Consider the following 15,107-nt stretch of genomic DNA (forward strand, 5'->3'; position numbering starts at 1 on the left):
ATGCGCGGCAGGGCCCCGCAGCCCGGCTTCATAAACACGTTTTTTTTTTTTTTTTACAACAAACCGTGAAAAGCAAACACTGCAGGGCTGCTTGTTGCCACGCCACAAAATCGGGACGCGGCCGTGACTGCTGCGGTCCGTGGAGGAGACGCTTCAAATTGTGCAAATCGGGGCAGGTGGACCTTTTCGTTGCTTGCATGACGTTGTCACATTCTAAGGAAACGGGAACAAAAAAAAGCATCTGATTTCAAAATAGATCTCATAGGAGGCTTTTAAAATAGGATTAGGGTTTCACAATTAGGTTAGGGTTTCTAAATGGGGTTTAAATCTAGGGTTAGCGTTTCAAAATGGGAATTAAATCTAGAGTCTGGGTTTCAAATTAGACTTAGGGGTTTAGCATAGTGTTTCAAACGAGGATTCGGGTGTCCAAGTAGGGTCTCATACTAGGAGCTGTCATGTTTCGGTTTGTGACCAACAGGTGGCACTGTCGGGCTCTCCCTGCAGCTGCACACCTGTTGGTCGTTATGTAATTGTTTAAAAGGAAAATGCCTTACTATACATGGTCGGGTTTTTTTCGGCTAAAAACACCTTACTATACATGGTAGTTTTTTTCGGCTAAAAATGTTGTCCAAAATGCCTTACTATACATGGCTGTTTTTTTATCGGCTAAAAACGCCTTACTATACATGGTCGTTTTTATTGACTAAAAATTTCGTCCAAAAATGCCTTACTATACGTGGTCATTTTTTTTCGGCTAAAAATTTCGTCCAAAAACGCCTTACTATCCATGATCGTTTTTTTCGGCTAAAAACGCCTTACTATACATGCTCGTTTTTTTCGGTGAAAAACGCCTTACTATACACGGTCGTTTTTTTTCGGCTAAAAACGCCTTACTATACATGGTCGTTTTTTTCGGCTAAAAACGCCTTACTATACATGGTCGTTTTTTTTCGGCTAAAAACGCCTTACTATACATGGTCGGGTTTTTTTCGGCTAAAAACGCTTACCTATTCATGGTCGTTTTTTTTCGGCTAAAAACGCCTTACTATACATGGTCGTTTTTTTCGGTGAAAAACGCCTTACTATACATGGTCGTTTTTTGGGGGCTAAAAATTTTGTCCAAAAATGCCTTACTTTACATGGTCGTTTTTTTTCGGCTAAAAACGCCTTACTATAATGGTCGTTTTTTTTCGGTGAAAAACGCCTTACTATACATGGTCGTTTTTTTCCGGCTAAAAACGCCTTACTATACATGGTCGTTTTTTTTCGGCTAAAACGCCTTACTATACATGGTCGGTTTTTTACGGCTAAAAACGCCTTACTATACATGGTCGTTTTTTTGGGCTAAAAATTTTGTCCAAAAATGCCTTACTTTACATCAGGGGTGTCCAAACTTTTTGCCAAGGGGGCCAGATCTTATGTGGTAAAATGTCGGGGGGCCGACCTTGGCTGACATTCTTTACATTGAACAACAATATTGTTCAACAAATTTTAGTAAGCCAGTCTGTTTCACATTTCCATTTTTATGTTAATTTCAACAATCTTAAGAATTTCTTTTGGTTCATTTGAAACAGGCATATCACATGCAACTGCTTATTCACTTGACTTTTTCTTAAACAGAAGTCTCCTGAGTGCAAATTGATTGATTTGAAACATAAAATGTATCACCATGACTTTTCAATAGTCACAAAACCTTTGACTCGAACAACAGGGAAATGAACAAGCAATACACATATCCACAACTGCAAGGATCATTTGAAATATGACATATCAGTCAATATAAACACGGAGTGATGTCTTGTTAACTCGTGGGTGATGCCCTCTAGTGTCTAAATGCTATTACTCATTTAGTGAATGCTATTACTCATTTAGCCACTAGAGGGAAGCAGTACTCTATGAAACATCACTCCCCAGTCTACGAGACCTCAGTCAATGCAACACGTGTTCCATTGCGCCCAACCTGCGGGCCAGACGGCACTGATTTTATGACAGGGGCCGAGGGCCGGATGAACATCGACCGCGGGCCGGATTTGGCCCGCGGGCCGGACTTTGGACATGCCTGCTTTACATGGTCGTTATTTTCGGCTAAAAACGCCTTACTATACATGGTCGTTTTTTTCAGCTAAAAACGCCTTACTATACATGGTCGGGTTTTTTTCGGCTAAAAACGTCTTACTATACATGGTCGTTTTTTTCGGCTAAAAACGCCTTACTATACATGGTCGTTTTTTTCGGCTAAAAATTTTGTCCAAAAATGCCTTACTTTACATGGTCGTTTTTTTTTCGGCTAAAAACGCCTTACTATACATGGTCGTTTTTTTTCAGCTAAAAACGCCTTCCTATACATGGTCGTTTTTTTTCGGCTAAAAACGCCTTACTATACATGGTCGTTTTTTTCGGCTAAAAACGCCTTACTATACATGGTCGTTTTTTTCGGCTAAAAACGCCTTACCTATACATGGTGTTTTTTTTCGGCTAAAAGTTTTGTCCAAAGATGCCTTACTTTACATGGTCATTTTTTTTCGGCTAAAAATGCCTTACTATACATGGTCGTTTTTCTCGGTGAAAAACGCCTTACTACACATGGTCGTTTTTTTCGGCTAAAAACGGCTTACTATATGGTCGTTTTTTTTTCGGCCAAAAATGTTGTCCAAAAATGACTTACTATACATGGTCGTTTTTTTTTCGGCTAAAAACGCCTTACTATACATGGTCCTTTTTCTCGGCTAAAAATTTCGTCCAAAAATGCCTTACTATACATGGTCGTTTTTTTCGCTGTGCAATTGTAAAACAAGGCTGTGTGTTGAAAAAATAAATCTGAAACTGCATTTAAGGGTGGCTCTATACTGGCTGGCCATATATGGGCCGGAGTTGTAAATTGATTTCTGGCCCAAATACTTCATTCCACAACTGGCCCTCATCTGGTTTGTCAGAGTCAAGCCAGTGCCTCCTTTGCCACTCCTGGGCCGTGTTCGGCCCACATGCATTATGCCAGTGCCGACTCAAGGCCAGCTGTGCCAGCTTCATGCCGAATCCGGGCCAGATGCCTTTGCTGACTGGGTATTTATTCATATTATTTGATACAATAACTCAGACTAACCTTTCCAATTTGTCTGTACTCTTGTTGGAACCAGCGGCGAGTCAAACTGTGGTCAAGCGTGGAAGCCCAATCGTGCAGCACATACTGTGACGAGGTAGCTCGGCATTTGATTTATTTTATCCCCACCCCTCCACTCCCCCACACTCAATCGTCCTGTTCAAAAGCCCTAATGAATGAATCCCTTGACATTTATGTGTTGGCGCTCTAAGCTAAGCAAGAAACAATTTATGTCACCTCAAGCTTTTGAACAAATCAATGCAAGTGTTTGTAATGACTTGTTTCACAAGATGAAAAGTGCTTCCACTTGATCTTTGCCTCATGTTTAGTGGCCAAGCGTGACCTGTGCAGCCTCGCTCGTAATACCGTCTTATAGATGTCTTGCTCATCGGCATTAGCTAGCGCTGGCGCTCACCAAGACGCACACCCTCATCTTCCCGCACTTTTTTACGCCGCCACAATTTACAACTTATTAAACGCCGTGCCCGAAATTGCTGTTGGGAAAAAGTGCCTCGTTTTGATGGTGAAATAATTTCATGTTCATGTGTTGATTGGGAGTTGCGATGACAAACACAGAAAATAGCGGCCAACTCACGTGACGGAGAAGCGTGATTTGACGTGTGTCAAGTGACACAGCCAAATGTAACGGAGAATCCGGTAATTTTTCAAAATAAAATATCTTTCGTATTCCAAAATAAATACGACGGAATTAATGTACGTTCTTATTGTTTGAGTCCGTAAACTGAAAGCCCGGCAGACAAACAGAAAATGACAAGAAACAGACTGAGAGCAACCAGCATTTTATTGCATGTTTCGAGCGCTCACGTCAGTAGTTGGCACTGACGACAACAGAGTCTGCATCAGTTCAGACAGGAAATGAGGAGGTGACGCACTTATGAAGAGAGGCGCAAAAATATGTCTCAATTAAAAATATATATTAAAAAAAACAAGGAAAAGACATGGTTCACCCTCAAATAAATTAAACACGCACGACTGCAAGATGAGAACGAGGCCCCTCCCACCAGCCGCCCTCTGCACAAAAGGCAATTGCAGGGGGCCGAATGACTGACGGCGGATGGCAAAACAAAAAAAAAATTAATGGCTTCTTAGCTCAGAGTGAGGCGACAAGACAAGCTGACAAAGAGCGGTGACCTCTGTCCATCAATCATGAAACCTTCAATCTGAAAAAAAAAAAAAAGATGAGAAGGGCGACTCAGGGATGCGCCGCTGATGATTTTATTTTTTCTCTTGGAAAAAAACAACAACAAAGAAAACAAGTTTGTAACAATAGTCTTTCCACCTTTTACGTCTTGGCACCGCCTATTTGTCTTTTTCCTTTGAGCCCCATCCGTGATGCAGCCTTGGATTTGGACGGACCGCTTCAACCTGAAGGCTTGAACCTCTAGCGCAGAAGGCAGCGGAGGGACCAAAAGGAAGTATCAAAAAGAGAACCCCCCCGCACCGGCCCCCAAAAAAAGGAACATACATCTGCACAAAAATTCTAAAGTCAATGAAATAAAAAGTCTGACAGTTGAAAATCCAAAATGGCGGGCGAGATTCCCCGAGCTGCCCACATCTGCCTTGACGATTTCCTCTGACTTTTTTCACCCGTGTGCAGCGCAGTTTTATAGCCGAAAATACGTGCAGCAGTTTTCCACGCATGTATCCTTTCGAGAGAGGGTTCAAGATGGGATCTCAAACTTAACTGAGCCCCCTTAAAATTTGATTTGAAGTTGATTTTCTTTCTCATGTTGTCATCTTTAGAAATGTCAAGCTACACACGCTGAGAATGTTCTCGCGTCGTCCTTTCCTGTTTTCAAAGGAAAACAATTGAGGCCGGCCAAGAGTGCAGGGCGGTGGGCAAGCCGACCACGTTGTCACGATCCGTCAGACTGGTCCCGACCCCCTCCCACAGACTTGCCTCGTTTGAGCGTTAAAAGGTATATGCTGGGCGAAAAAAAAATAAAATAATAATAATAAAAAAAAAGTTTTGTGTTGAATCTGCTCCATTTTATGTCCTCAAGCATCTATACAAAATAAAACCGTCTGGATCCAGATCGCGGATTCAAATACGTACCTGGATCAGGACGATTTCATTTCGTGCAAAAATTCCAACCAAATAAAATGGAGTCAATTCAACACAAAACTTTTTTTTTTCCCCAGTGGCGTAATCGATAACAGTAACTGTCACAAAGTACCTTGTACTTAATAGTTGACAGGAGTGCTTTTCTTTTCTCTCTCTCTTTTTTTTTTAATATAAAAAGTAATACAGAAACTTAAAAACAATCAATCAAGTCAATGTTTGGGGTACACTGGAACCCAGTCGGGATGCAAAAACATCTCAAAACAGGCATGCAATCATTCAAAAATGATAGACATGACGACGGAATCCATGAAGGAAACATCGTGCGGCCCACTTGACAGAAAGAACCCTTCCGACATTGGTCTCACGGGTCTATTTTTTTTTCTCCATTCCCTGTAATATCAAAATTTTTTTTTGATGACTCACTTAGCGCCTCTTCTGCTCACTTCTAAAGAATACAAATTTCCCTAATTTGGTCGCAATCGATGCTCAGAGCCGCCTCGGTTGGTAATTTTGTTGCACGGTATCTCTTTGGTCGTGTCGCAACACAATTTTTATTTAGCACTCAGCATTTCGCAACTGGTAAATAAATACCGCTTGGAATAAACAAGAACAAATTCAAAAGTGATTGGCCCGCATTTCGAATTTCACCAAGTAGATGAGACCGCCGTCTTCAGACCTTCCTCACCGAGGTACAAAAGCGGAATGTTTCGGACCATCCAACGAAAGAAAACATTTCAAGTGCTGCGGACTTGCGCTCGGGTCGAACGAGTCATGCCTCCACAAAAAAAACAAAACAAAACAGGGAATGAATCTTTGGGGTGGCCCGGTAGTCCAGTGGTTAGCACCTCGACTTCACAGTGCAGAGGTACCGGGTTCGATTCCAGCTCCGGCCTCCCTGTGTGGAGTTTGCATGTTCTCCCCGGGCCTGCGTGGGTTTTCTCCGGGTGCTCCGGTTTCCTCCCACATTCCAAAAACGTGCGTGGCAGGCTGATTGGACGCTCTAAATTGTCCCTAGGTGTGAGTGTGAGCGTGGTTGGTTGTTCGTCTCTGTGTGCCCTGCGATTGGCTGGCAACCGATTCAGGGTGTCCCCCCCGCCTAGCTGGGATAGGCTCCAGCACCCCCCGCGACCCTAGTGAGGATCAAGCGGTACGGAAGATGAATGAATGAATGAATGAATCTTTATCTTTAAGATGGACCCAAGTTAGAATCATCAAGCGTGTTCCGGAATTAGTCTGAATTTTGATCTGGCTGGTGGCACACCTGCCATCCCCCCCTCACCCCCTTCCGATGAAACTGCCTGCTGCTTGGAAGTGATCAGAAATCGCCTTGCGGCTCAACGTGCTCGGCCATTTTGAAAGTGAAACGTTGTAAGGATGCGTCCAAACCGGTGTAATTTCGCGCTCATGTATTCAAAGGTTCAATGAAACTTCATTGATGCATAGAGAGCGCCGTCATCATCGGAATGCTGCCTCGCTGGTGGACTTCATGATGGGGGGGGGGGGGGGGGGAGGCCAAGGGGGGGAAACGCTCAGGCTACAATTTTTTTTCTTTAAATGATTAAAAAAAAAAAATGATACACCGTGTCAGACATTCTGCTTTTTTTTTCTCTTCGAAAGAACATCAGAGGAAATTATAAACATTCATCATCTAGTGCCGAACACACGCGCAATCTCCACAGCATGGACATGAGGTCTGATGAGTTTCGAGAAAAGACAACATAAAAAAAAAAACCATCAAAAAAAAAAAAGACAACATCAATAACAGCATTGGCTGATGGAAAGACATCGTCCTGATCAAACCGCCCCCCCCCCAACCAAGAAAACAAAACAAACCTCTCTCACAGTAGAAGGACTCGTTGCGATGTATTGAAGGCAGTGAAAGCAAATCCCCCCCCCCCCCGAAATGACACGTCAGTCAAGTCTCTGTCAAAATATGTGCCGTGAGACGGGCATGTTGTGGGGATGGTGGGTGGGGGCGGAGGGTGGGGGTGGGGGGGTGTGCAGATGTAACCCTGTCACAGTCCGCCATCCTGGCTGCGTGGAGAGGGGGTCTCTTGTCCCCCTTTTCTGACCTCTCATCTGTGAGGCAAGCGCGTCGCCAACGTACCGAGCCCATTCGTCCGTCTTCAAAAGTCAAAAATCAACGTCGTCTGTTTTTTTACGCCGATCCAATGTCGGGGGGGGGGGGGGGTGAAAAAGGAACCCACTCGTGGGATGTTTTGTGTGTTGAAGGTTTTTTGTTGTTGTTGTTGTTTTTTTTTGTTTTGTTTTTTTTTTTATGGCACTACTCAAAAGATACTTGGCAACGGTGGCCATCGGCGCTCTTGAGATTTGCCGTCCATTGTTTGTCTCCCGGACGGACGCGCCAAACTTCACAGCATGTCGTCATGGCCCCGCTCGTCGTCGTCGTCGTCGTCGTAATCTCTGTGCCGGTCGAAATCGGGACTGTGGTTGACAGTCGTAACCAGGGAGAGCGGTCCGTCGTGGTCCTCGGGGTCCAGTGGTTCCTCTTTGATGCTGGCGTGGTGCCTGGAAGAGCAAAATGACAAAATGCACAACGACTGTAAAGAAGGCGAAAAAAAACAAAACGCCCGCCATCTTCGGGAAGCCCCAACGATCATCGCAGCTTTCTTTCTTCTGACGCGCGCGGGCGCGGCTCCACGCTCTTTTTCATTGTCACGGCGACCGAGAACAGGGTATTCACTTAGAATTGATAAATGAGGAAGATTAACCACGCGCGACGGCCACGGGAGAGAGAGAGAATGGACTCTGCCGTCGTCAGCCTTCCGGTGGCGGCGGATCAGCGGCGCGCTCTGCGTTCGCCCCCCCCCCCTTCCCGCTCGTTAACATGCACAACCAGCGAGACGGGTCTCCCGAGGATGACCCCGAGCCGGCTTCTATCATTAATCAACTTCAAGTAAACAGAGCGCTCAGACAGCGCCGCACGCGCTTTAAAGCCCCGCAATTAATGCGTATTTTCAAGCGAGTGTCAATAAGGGAAGAAAAGCGCTGGCAGGGAAGGCGGGCGAAGAGAGCAGACGCGCGCTCGGCACAACTCGGCGATAAGAAACCTGGGCCCTTAGGAGAATAATAACGCTGTCACTTGTAAACAAGGCAAAAACATGAGCCCCCCCCCCCGGCCCCCCCCCCCGCAAAGAGCCGCTGAGGAGATGAGCTGTGCCAAATTTCTCATTACGCAAACAGAGCAGGAAGAGCGCGCGAGGGGAGACGGGTGAGCTGTGGCAGAAAGCAGGAAAAAAGTCATTTGCGGCAGCCGCGGAGGGGTGGGGGGGGCTCATTTAGCCGCACTGACAAGGGACGAACTGGCACGCGCTTCATTCCTCAAGCCCACGCGCCACAATTGCACCGTATGCCAATGAGCTGACATATCTTGTTGCAAATGCTGAAAAAATATATAATAATATATATAATAAAGGCGGGGGCGGGGGGGGGGGGGGGGGGTTGCTGCTGCCGCAAGAACAAACGTGAAAATGTTATCACGAGCCCATTGAACGGCCCGCCTCTGGATACCTGATGGTCATTTGGCCGCTTAAGAAACAAGCGGCGGTGAGAGTTGACGTCTCGGCTGAGCGATTGCCTCGGTCGCGGAACGTACGATTTCGTTGTTCCTGTTTTTGCGGTGAACCGAGAAAAATAAACGTTCGCACGCGACGGATGGCTGTTTGTTTATAGTCGATTTGAAAGCTCCGCTACCGGACTGTAAATCGGTTTGGGTCCCGAAGACATGAAGGAAATGCGCCTCTAACTGTGAACAAAAGGTTTCGTTGACTACTCCCGTTTTTTAAGTGGTAGGATGAAATTAAATCATCTGATCCATTCATTCATTCATCTTCCGAGCCGCTTGATCCTCACGAGGGTCGCGGGGAGTGCTGGAGCCTATGCCAGCTGTCTTCGGGCAGTAGGCGGGGCACACCCTGAATCGGTTGCCAGCCAATCGCAGGGCACACAGAAACGAACAACCATTCGCACACAAACTCACACCTAGGGACAATTTAGAGTGTTCAATCAGCCTGCCACGCATGTTTTTGGAATGTGGGAGGAAACCGGAGCACCCGGAGAAAACCCACGCAAGCCCGGGGAGAACATGCAAACTCCACACAGGGAGGCCGGAGCTGGAATCGAACCCGGTACCTCTGCACTGTGAAGCCGACGTGCTAACCACTGGACTACCGGGCCGCCCGGACCATTTTCAATGCCCGGACCTATTCATCTGATCCAGACAATTGTTTTTTTGTTGTTTTTTTTAAGTCGACTCTCCATCTCCTCAAACAATGTGTCCAGATCCAGATCATTTTATTTTGTGCAACGATGTCACAAAATAAAGGGGAGTCACTTTAACACACCATTTTTTTTTCTCTCCAGCATTAAAAAAAAAAAATCAATTCCACTCTATCTTTCTTTTGTTTTTAAAAGTCTTTTGTCAACGGAGGCTCTTTTTTAAAAAGCCACATTTGCTTTCTCTTTGCTTTGTCTTCGTCTGTTCTGTTTGTCAATCTTTTTAGGTGTTTTGCGTTTGCGCACGCCGTTGCCCCGCGGATGAAATGTGCTGCATAAATGACGTTGCTTTGCCTACAACTGCCAAAGAAATGATGATGGGGCGGGGGCCAGGGGGGGGGTTATTTGTATTCAGCAAACGTAATATGAGTACTACCGCAAATGCCCAAACCAAGTTTTATGTGGATATGATAAAACACGAAAGAAAACCGATTCAACAAGTTTCGCCTTGGCACAAAGCATATACACTTAATTAAAGAAAAAAAAAAGTAAAAAAAAAAAAGAGTGCGAGCGTGAGCCTCGAGCGAGACGCAGAGAAGCAGAAGGGAGAAGCAGGCTGCCTTGAGGCCAGCACACCCATCCTGTCTCTGCCTTTCCTGTTCCACAGCCATGCTCACAGCTACAGTATGTTCGCGGTGATAAGGGATGGCACTTTCCTCTAGTTGGCCCCGAGCTTTGTTGCTACACCTTCTTTTTTTTTTTTTTTTTTAAAGCAGGCAGAATTTCGGGAGGCCATCGGCGAGTCTTCCCGCGGAGCACACGAGCGGTCGGCGCTCACATCTGGAAAGCATGCATTGCGCCGTATTATTTTAAGCTTCAAACAACTTAGCGGACTGCTCCTACTCAACAAGTGAATTGGCGGCTGCGGTCGCAGGCCGACCGCGACTTTCCTACACGAGAGCTTTTGAATCATGTCCTCCAGACTCATTTTTTGCTTTCGTGTTGTTTTTTTTTTTTTAACTTTAGGCAGCTCCTGCACGCCGTTTTCATGCGTCGCGGCTCGCGTTTCACCGCGTCCGAGCCAACCGTTAGCTCACTTGGCCGCTCTGTCGTTTTGTGTTTACACAATTTGGATTTGGGCTCATTTAAAGTCACGGATGGGAAGAAAGATTTCCAAATGGCTGGTTCGAAATCGCAGAGAGGCCCCCCCCCGGCCTTTTCTTCCCGCTTGAAACAAAGTTCCCCGAAGGCCGCGACCCCGACCGCAAAGCCGCATCATTTGTCGATCGGTCGTCCTCCCACACACGTTGCCCATCCCGATGGTTTTATGTTCAAGTCAAGAGTATTTCTGGAGCACTTTCAAACAGCCATCGCTGCATACAAAGTGCTGTACATGGAGCGATCGAACATACACAATAAACAGCAAGACCAATCGGTAATAAAGGCGGTAGAAAGCACCAAGCAGCAAAATCAAGAACAAATCGAAGTCAAGTCAAGAGTATTTCTCGAGCACTTTCAAACAGCCATCGCTGCATACAAAGTGCTGTACATGGAGCGATCGAACATACACAATAAACAGCAAGACCAATCGGTAGTAAAGGCGGTAGAAAGCACCAAGCAGCAAAATCAAGAACAAATCGAAGTCAAGTCAAGAGTATTTCTCGAGCACTTTCAAACAGCCATCGCTGCGTACAAAGTGCTGTACATGGAGCGATCGAACATACACAATAAACAGCAAGACCAATCGGTAATAACGGCGATAGAAAGCACCAAGCAGCAAAATCAAGAACAAATCGAAGTCAAGTCAAGAGTATTTCTGGAGCACTTTCAAACAGCCATCGCTGCATACAAAGTGCTGTACATGGAGCGATCGAACATACACAATAAACAGCAAGACCAATCGGTAATAAAGGCGGTAGAAAGCACCAAGCAGCAAAATCAAGAACAAATCGAAGTCAAGTCAAGAGTATTTCTCGAGCACTTTCAAACAGCCATCGCTGCATACAAAGTGCTGTACATGGAGCGATCGAACATACACAATAAACAGCAAGACCAATCGGTAGTAAAGGCGGTAGAAAGCACCAAGCAGCAAAATCAAGAACAAATCGAAGTCAAGTCAAGAGTATTTCTCGAGCACTTTCAAACAGCCATCGCTGCGTACAAAGTGCTGTACATGGAGCGATCGAACATACACAATAAACAGCAAGACCAATCGGTAATAACGGCGATAGAAAGCACCAAGCAGCAAAATCAAGAACAAATCGAAGTCAAGTCAAGAGTATTTCTGGAGCACTTTCAAACAGCCATCGCTGCATACAAAGTGCTGTACATGGAGCGATCGAACATACACAATAAACAGCAAGACCAATCGGTAATAAAGGCGGTAGAAAGCACCAAGCAGCAAAATCAAGAACAAATCGAAGTCATGCTGAGTCCAACGCCAAAGAATACAAGTGAGGAGGGCTTTAAAGATGGCCAGCGAGGAGGCTTGCCGAATGTTCAGTGGGGGTTCATAGAAAGCGGGCCCGGAACGGAAGATGCGACACGTTTCCCGCTACTCACATAGCTGGCGGCGGCGAGCGTCCGGGGCTGCTGTCGCTGCCGTTGCTGTTACCGTGGTCCATCGCTCCGTTCATCTCTTCACGGATGGCGTTTGCCAGGGAGTTGAAGGTGGGACTTCCAATGGAAGCGGTTGTGTATAGAGGTATGTTGTTCTCTGCCATCGAAGCCTGAAATGCAGGCAGACCCCAACCCCCCCCACCCCCGGGCGTTAAAACGGAGGGAACGGAAGAAAGTTGTCAGTCGCCCGTCACTCGTTTCACACACATCCGGCTCGCCGTGAAAATCAAGCCGGCGATGCGATATCTGATTTCCTTATCGGCCCGACTTCCCAGAGGCGCGTTTGAAATTCTCGTTTTTTTTTCACCTGGAATGCGGCGGAGAGGGTCGGCCCGTAGCTCAAGCTCGTGTGAATGTTCTTCACCAAGGCCGGACTTCTGCAAACAGAAATGGGATTAGGGCCTGCGTCTTTTGTTTTGCATCTCGCCTCGCGCGCGTTTCTCAACGGCGGTCTCATATTTGCTGATAAGAAATCAATGCACTCGGCACGGAGAGCCAAAATGCACTTGCCGCTCGAGCGATGACAATATGAAGGCGTGACAAAAGTATCTTTGAAGTGTGCGGGAAGCGAGAATAAGTTGGAAGACAAAAAGCATTGATGGATATCGATGCATCACAGCAACACTGATGGGGGAGGAGAGGGGGGGTGGGGTTGCATGCATGGGTGGCGGAACGGGGGGTGTATGCCAGGCTTGGGCTCAGGCGGAAGGGCTTACTGTACAAGCGGCTCGTCAAAGTTCTCATCGAGGGCGCATTTCCGAGGGCGGCCTCGCTGCACGTGTCGGCCGCGCTTAAACTCCTCCTCGTCAACGGTCCAGTAGGACCCAAACTCATCCTCTACTCTCACAAAGCACTTATGCAGCGAAAGGTTGGTGCGAACGGCACCCTGGGAAAGTGAACCGGCGGGGGATAGGGTGGGGGTGGGGGGCAGCCAGATGCCCATGCGGCGTGCGACGACACGGACAAACACACACAAAACACAAGGAGGGGGGGGGGCAGAGGTTGAGGATCACAATGAAAATCAGCCAAAGCCATCGCGGGTTACGGGGGCATCACCGAAAGCCTTTCGAGAGCATGAGGGGGGGGGCGCCAAAGCAAGCGGGGACTTTGGACGATGTGGCACACAGACAGTGAGATGGAGCAGCGGCAGCGGCAGCGGCAGCCTCTTCCCATCGGGCAACTCAAAGGAGCAAAACCTACCCACTGATCTTTTGGGGCCGTCTCTTTTGGAACTCTATTTCGTCCACTGTCCACACAGCCCCTTTTACGTTTTCTACTCGCACAAAACACTTGTGTAGACTAAGATTATGCCGGACTGCATTCTGCAGTTGTGTAAGAAGAAAGAGAGAGAGAGAGAGGGGAAAAAAAAGGTTCTATCAGTGAACATCTCTGCATGAGGAACATTTCATTGCAAAAAAAAGAGATGCAGCACACGGTCTTTGATTTCAGGAAGACTGGGCGGTAGAATAATAGAAAAATAGAGATTAGGGCTCTAAAATAAATACATTCATGATCCACCGCAGTAATCAATGTCAATGTCACGGCTGTCTTTCTGAGACTCGGAGGAAAAATTAGGTGCGATTCCGCACATCTTCCGCAGATCAAAATCAGATGGATTGTTGAAGGTGGAAAAAAACAACCACAAAACAAAAAACTTTACACTACGCAATATCTCTGCAACAAGCACAACTGGGATAGTCTTTAATAATTATTCTATTTCAACTGCCAAACTCCCCGACCCTGTCCCTTTAGTTTTTTTTCACCTTGTCAGCGTTTTCATATGGGTCCTATGGACACGCCCCCACCCCCCACCCCCACGTTTTCCCTTCAGTGGTCATGCTTCATGATTTTTACATGGCTCGTTTCCATTAAAAAAAAAAAGGCTTAAAATACGACGAGACCAATAAATACATCCTGCTGTTTGAAAGCTAACTTTGCTATCGGCGTTGGAACGCAGTTTAGAGCAAGAGTAGCGGAATACAGTACAGTATACTTATCTCGTGGAGAATGAGGCCGTTGCAAGAGAGAGAGAGTGTGTGTGTGTGTGTGTGTGTGTGTGTGTGTGTGTGTGTGTGTGTGTGTGTGTGTGCATAGAGTCGCATCCAGCGGCACGTGACGGATCACCAAGGATTTAGAAGAGGCTTTCAGTTCCTAATTTGCCTTTTCCACTCATATTTTACTTTTTTTTTCTTTTTCTTGCTCACGTCTTCTTTTTAAATTGTTTTTGTTTTGGATTGTGCGCGTGTGAGCTCATTTGCCTTTTCCACTCATATTTTACTTTTTTTTTTTCTTTTTCTTTTTCTTGCTCACGTCTTCTTTTTAAATTGTTTTCGTTTTGGATTGTGCTTGTGTGTGAGCTCATTTGCGGTTCGGTGGAAAGTGGAGCCAAGCCACCTACCATCTGAACATCCCCCCGACAAATTACAGGCACGTTGTTTACGGTTGATCAAAAACAGAATAAGGAGGTTATTATCGTGCATTTGGCCAAAGTCGGGACGGTTTCATAAAGAAATCATTCTCGGACGTGACATGAGCCGAAGGACAAACGGGAAGCTTACCTTCCACGTTGCCGCGTTGCGGCGAAAGTATGCAAACATTCGTGTGAACCAGTTGTAGATTTCGTTTAGTGTTAGCTGCTTTTCTGGAGATTCGAGGATCGCCTGGATGAGGAAACAAATATGTCAAATGTCGCTCGCTTCACAAAAGCGATAAATAAATCACAAGAAGCCGGCAGGTTTTGCGTGTGTTCGTGCAAGAAAAACAGAGAACGGGAGCGACTGTGCGAAGTGGACTGGCTGTTTATGTCGCCCCCCCCCCCCCCCCGGGCCTCCCCTCCTCCCTCCACTTTTCATTCAAATGGAAGATTTGAATACATTTTCTTTTGTGGGTGTCCGCGAAGGGCAGGCAAAAACATTTCTCAGGCAGATTACAGGGCCAGCAATTACGGCCGGCTCAGATTAATTCCTGAGATCCCAGATTACTGCAAGCGAGCGATAATTGAGTGGCATTCGTAAAACAGGTCCGTCCCTACTGTTGTGTGAAATGAATTTGCTTATAATCGCTGAAATG

The 15,107-nt window shown here is 46.3% G+C and overlaps 1 protein-coding gene and 1 long non-coding RNA gene across 14 annotated transcripts in view; both read right to left on the reverse strand.

Moving 5' to 3' along the window:
- Window positions 1–5,334: 5,334 nt before the first annotated feature.
- The window catches only part of LOC127607655 (uncharacterized), a 97,127-nt gene continuing 87,354 nt past the window's right edge, over window positions 5,335–15,107 (reverse strand). The window contains exon 2 of the long non-coding RNA XR_007964113.1: window positions 5,335–6,028. This is a non-coding gene — a long non-coding RNA (uncharacterized LOC127607655). The remainder of the gene's footprint in view (window positions 6,029–15,107) is intronic.
- Window positions 6,278–15,107, reverse strand: part of foxp1b (forkhead box P1b) — a 124,502-nt gene continuing 115,672 nt past the window's right edge. For 8 of the 13 annotated variants that reach the window (XM_052076077.1, XM_052076078.1, XM_052076076.1 and 5 more), the window contains 5 exons: window positions 14,597–14,698; window positions 13,239–13,360; window positions 12,346–12,415; window positions 11,982–12,148; window positions 6,278–7,712 (listed from right to left, as the gene is read on the reverse strand). In XM_052076077.1, coding sequence (XP_051932037.1) covers window positions 7,556–7,712; window positions 11,982–12,148; window positions 12,346–12,415; window positions 13,239–13,360; window positions 14,597–14,698 — 618 coding nt within the window. In that variant the 3' untranslated portion in view covers window positions 6,278–7,555. Of the gene's footprint in view, window positions 7,713–11,981; window positions 12,149–12,345; window positions 12,416–13,234; window positions 13,361–14,596; window positions 14,699–15,107 lie in introns of those variants that run through there. The other 5 variants (XM_052076085.1, XM_052076083.1, XM_052076084.1 and 2 more) reach the window with 4 other exon arrangements.

This window comes from Hippocampus zosterae, chromosome 9, assembly GCF_025434085.1.
Source record: "Hippocampus zosterae strain Florida chromosome 9, ASM2543408v3, whole genome shotgun sequence".
In the NCBI taxonomy this organism is placed as follows: domain Eukaryota; kingdom Metazoa; phylum Chordata; class Actinopteri; order Syngnathiformes; family Syngnathidae; genus Hippocampus; species Hippocampus zosterae.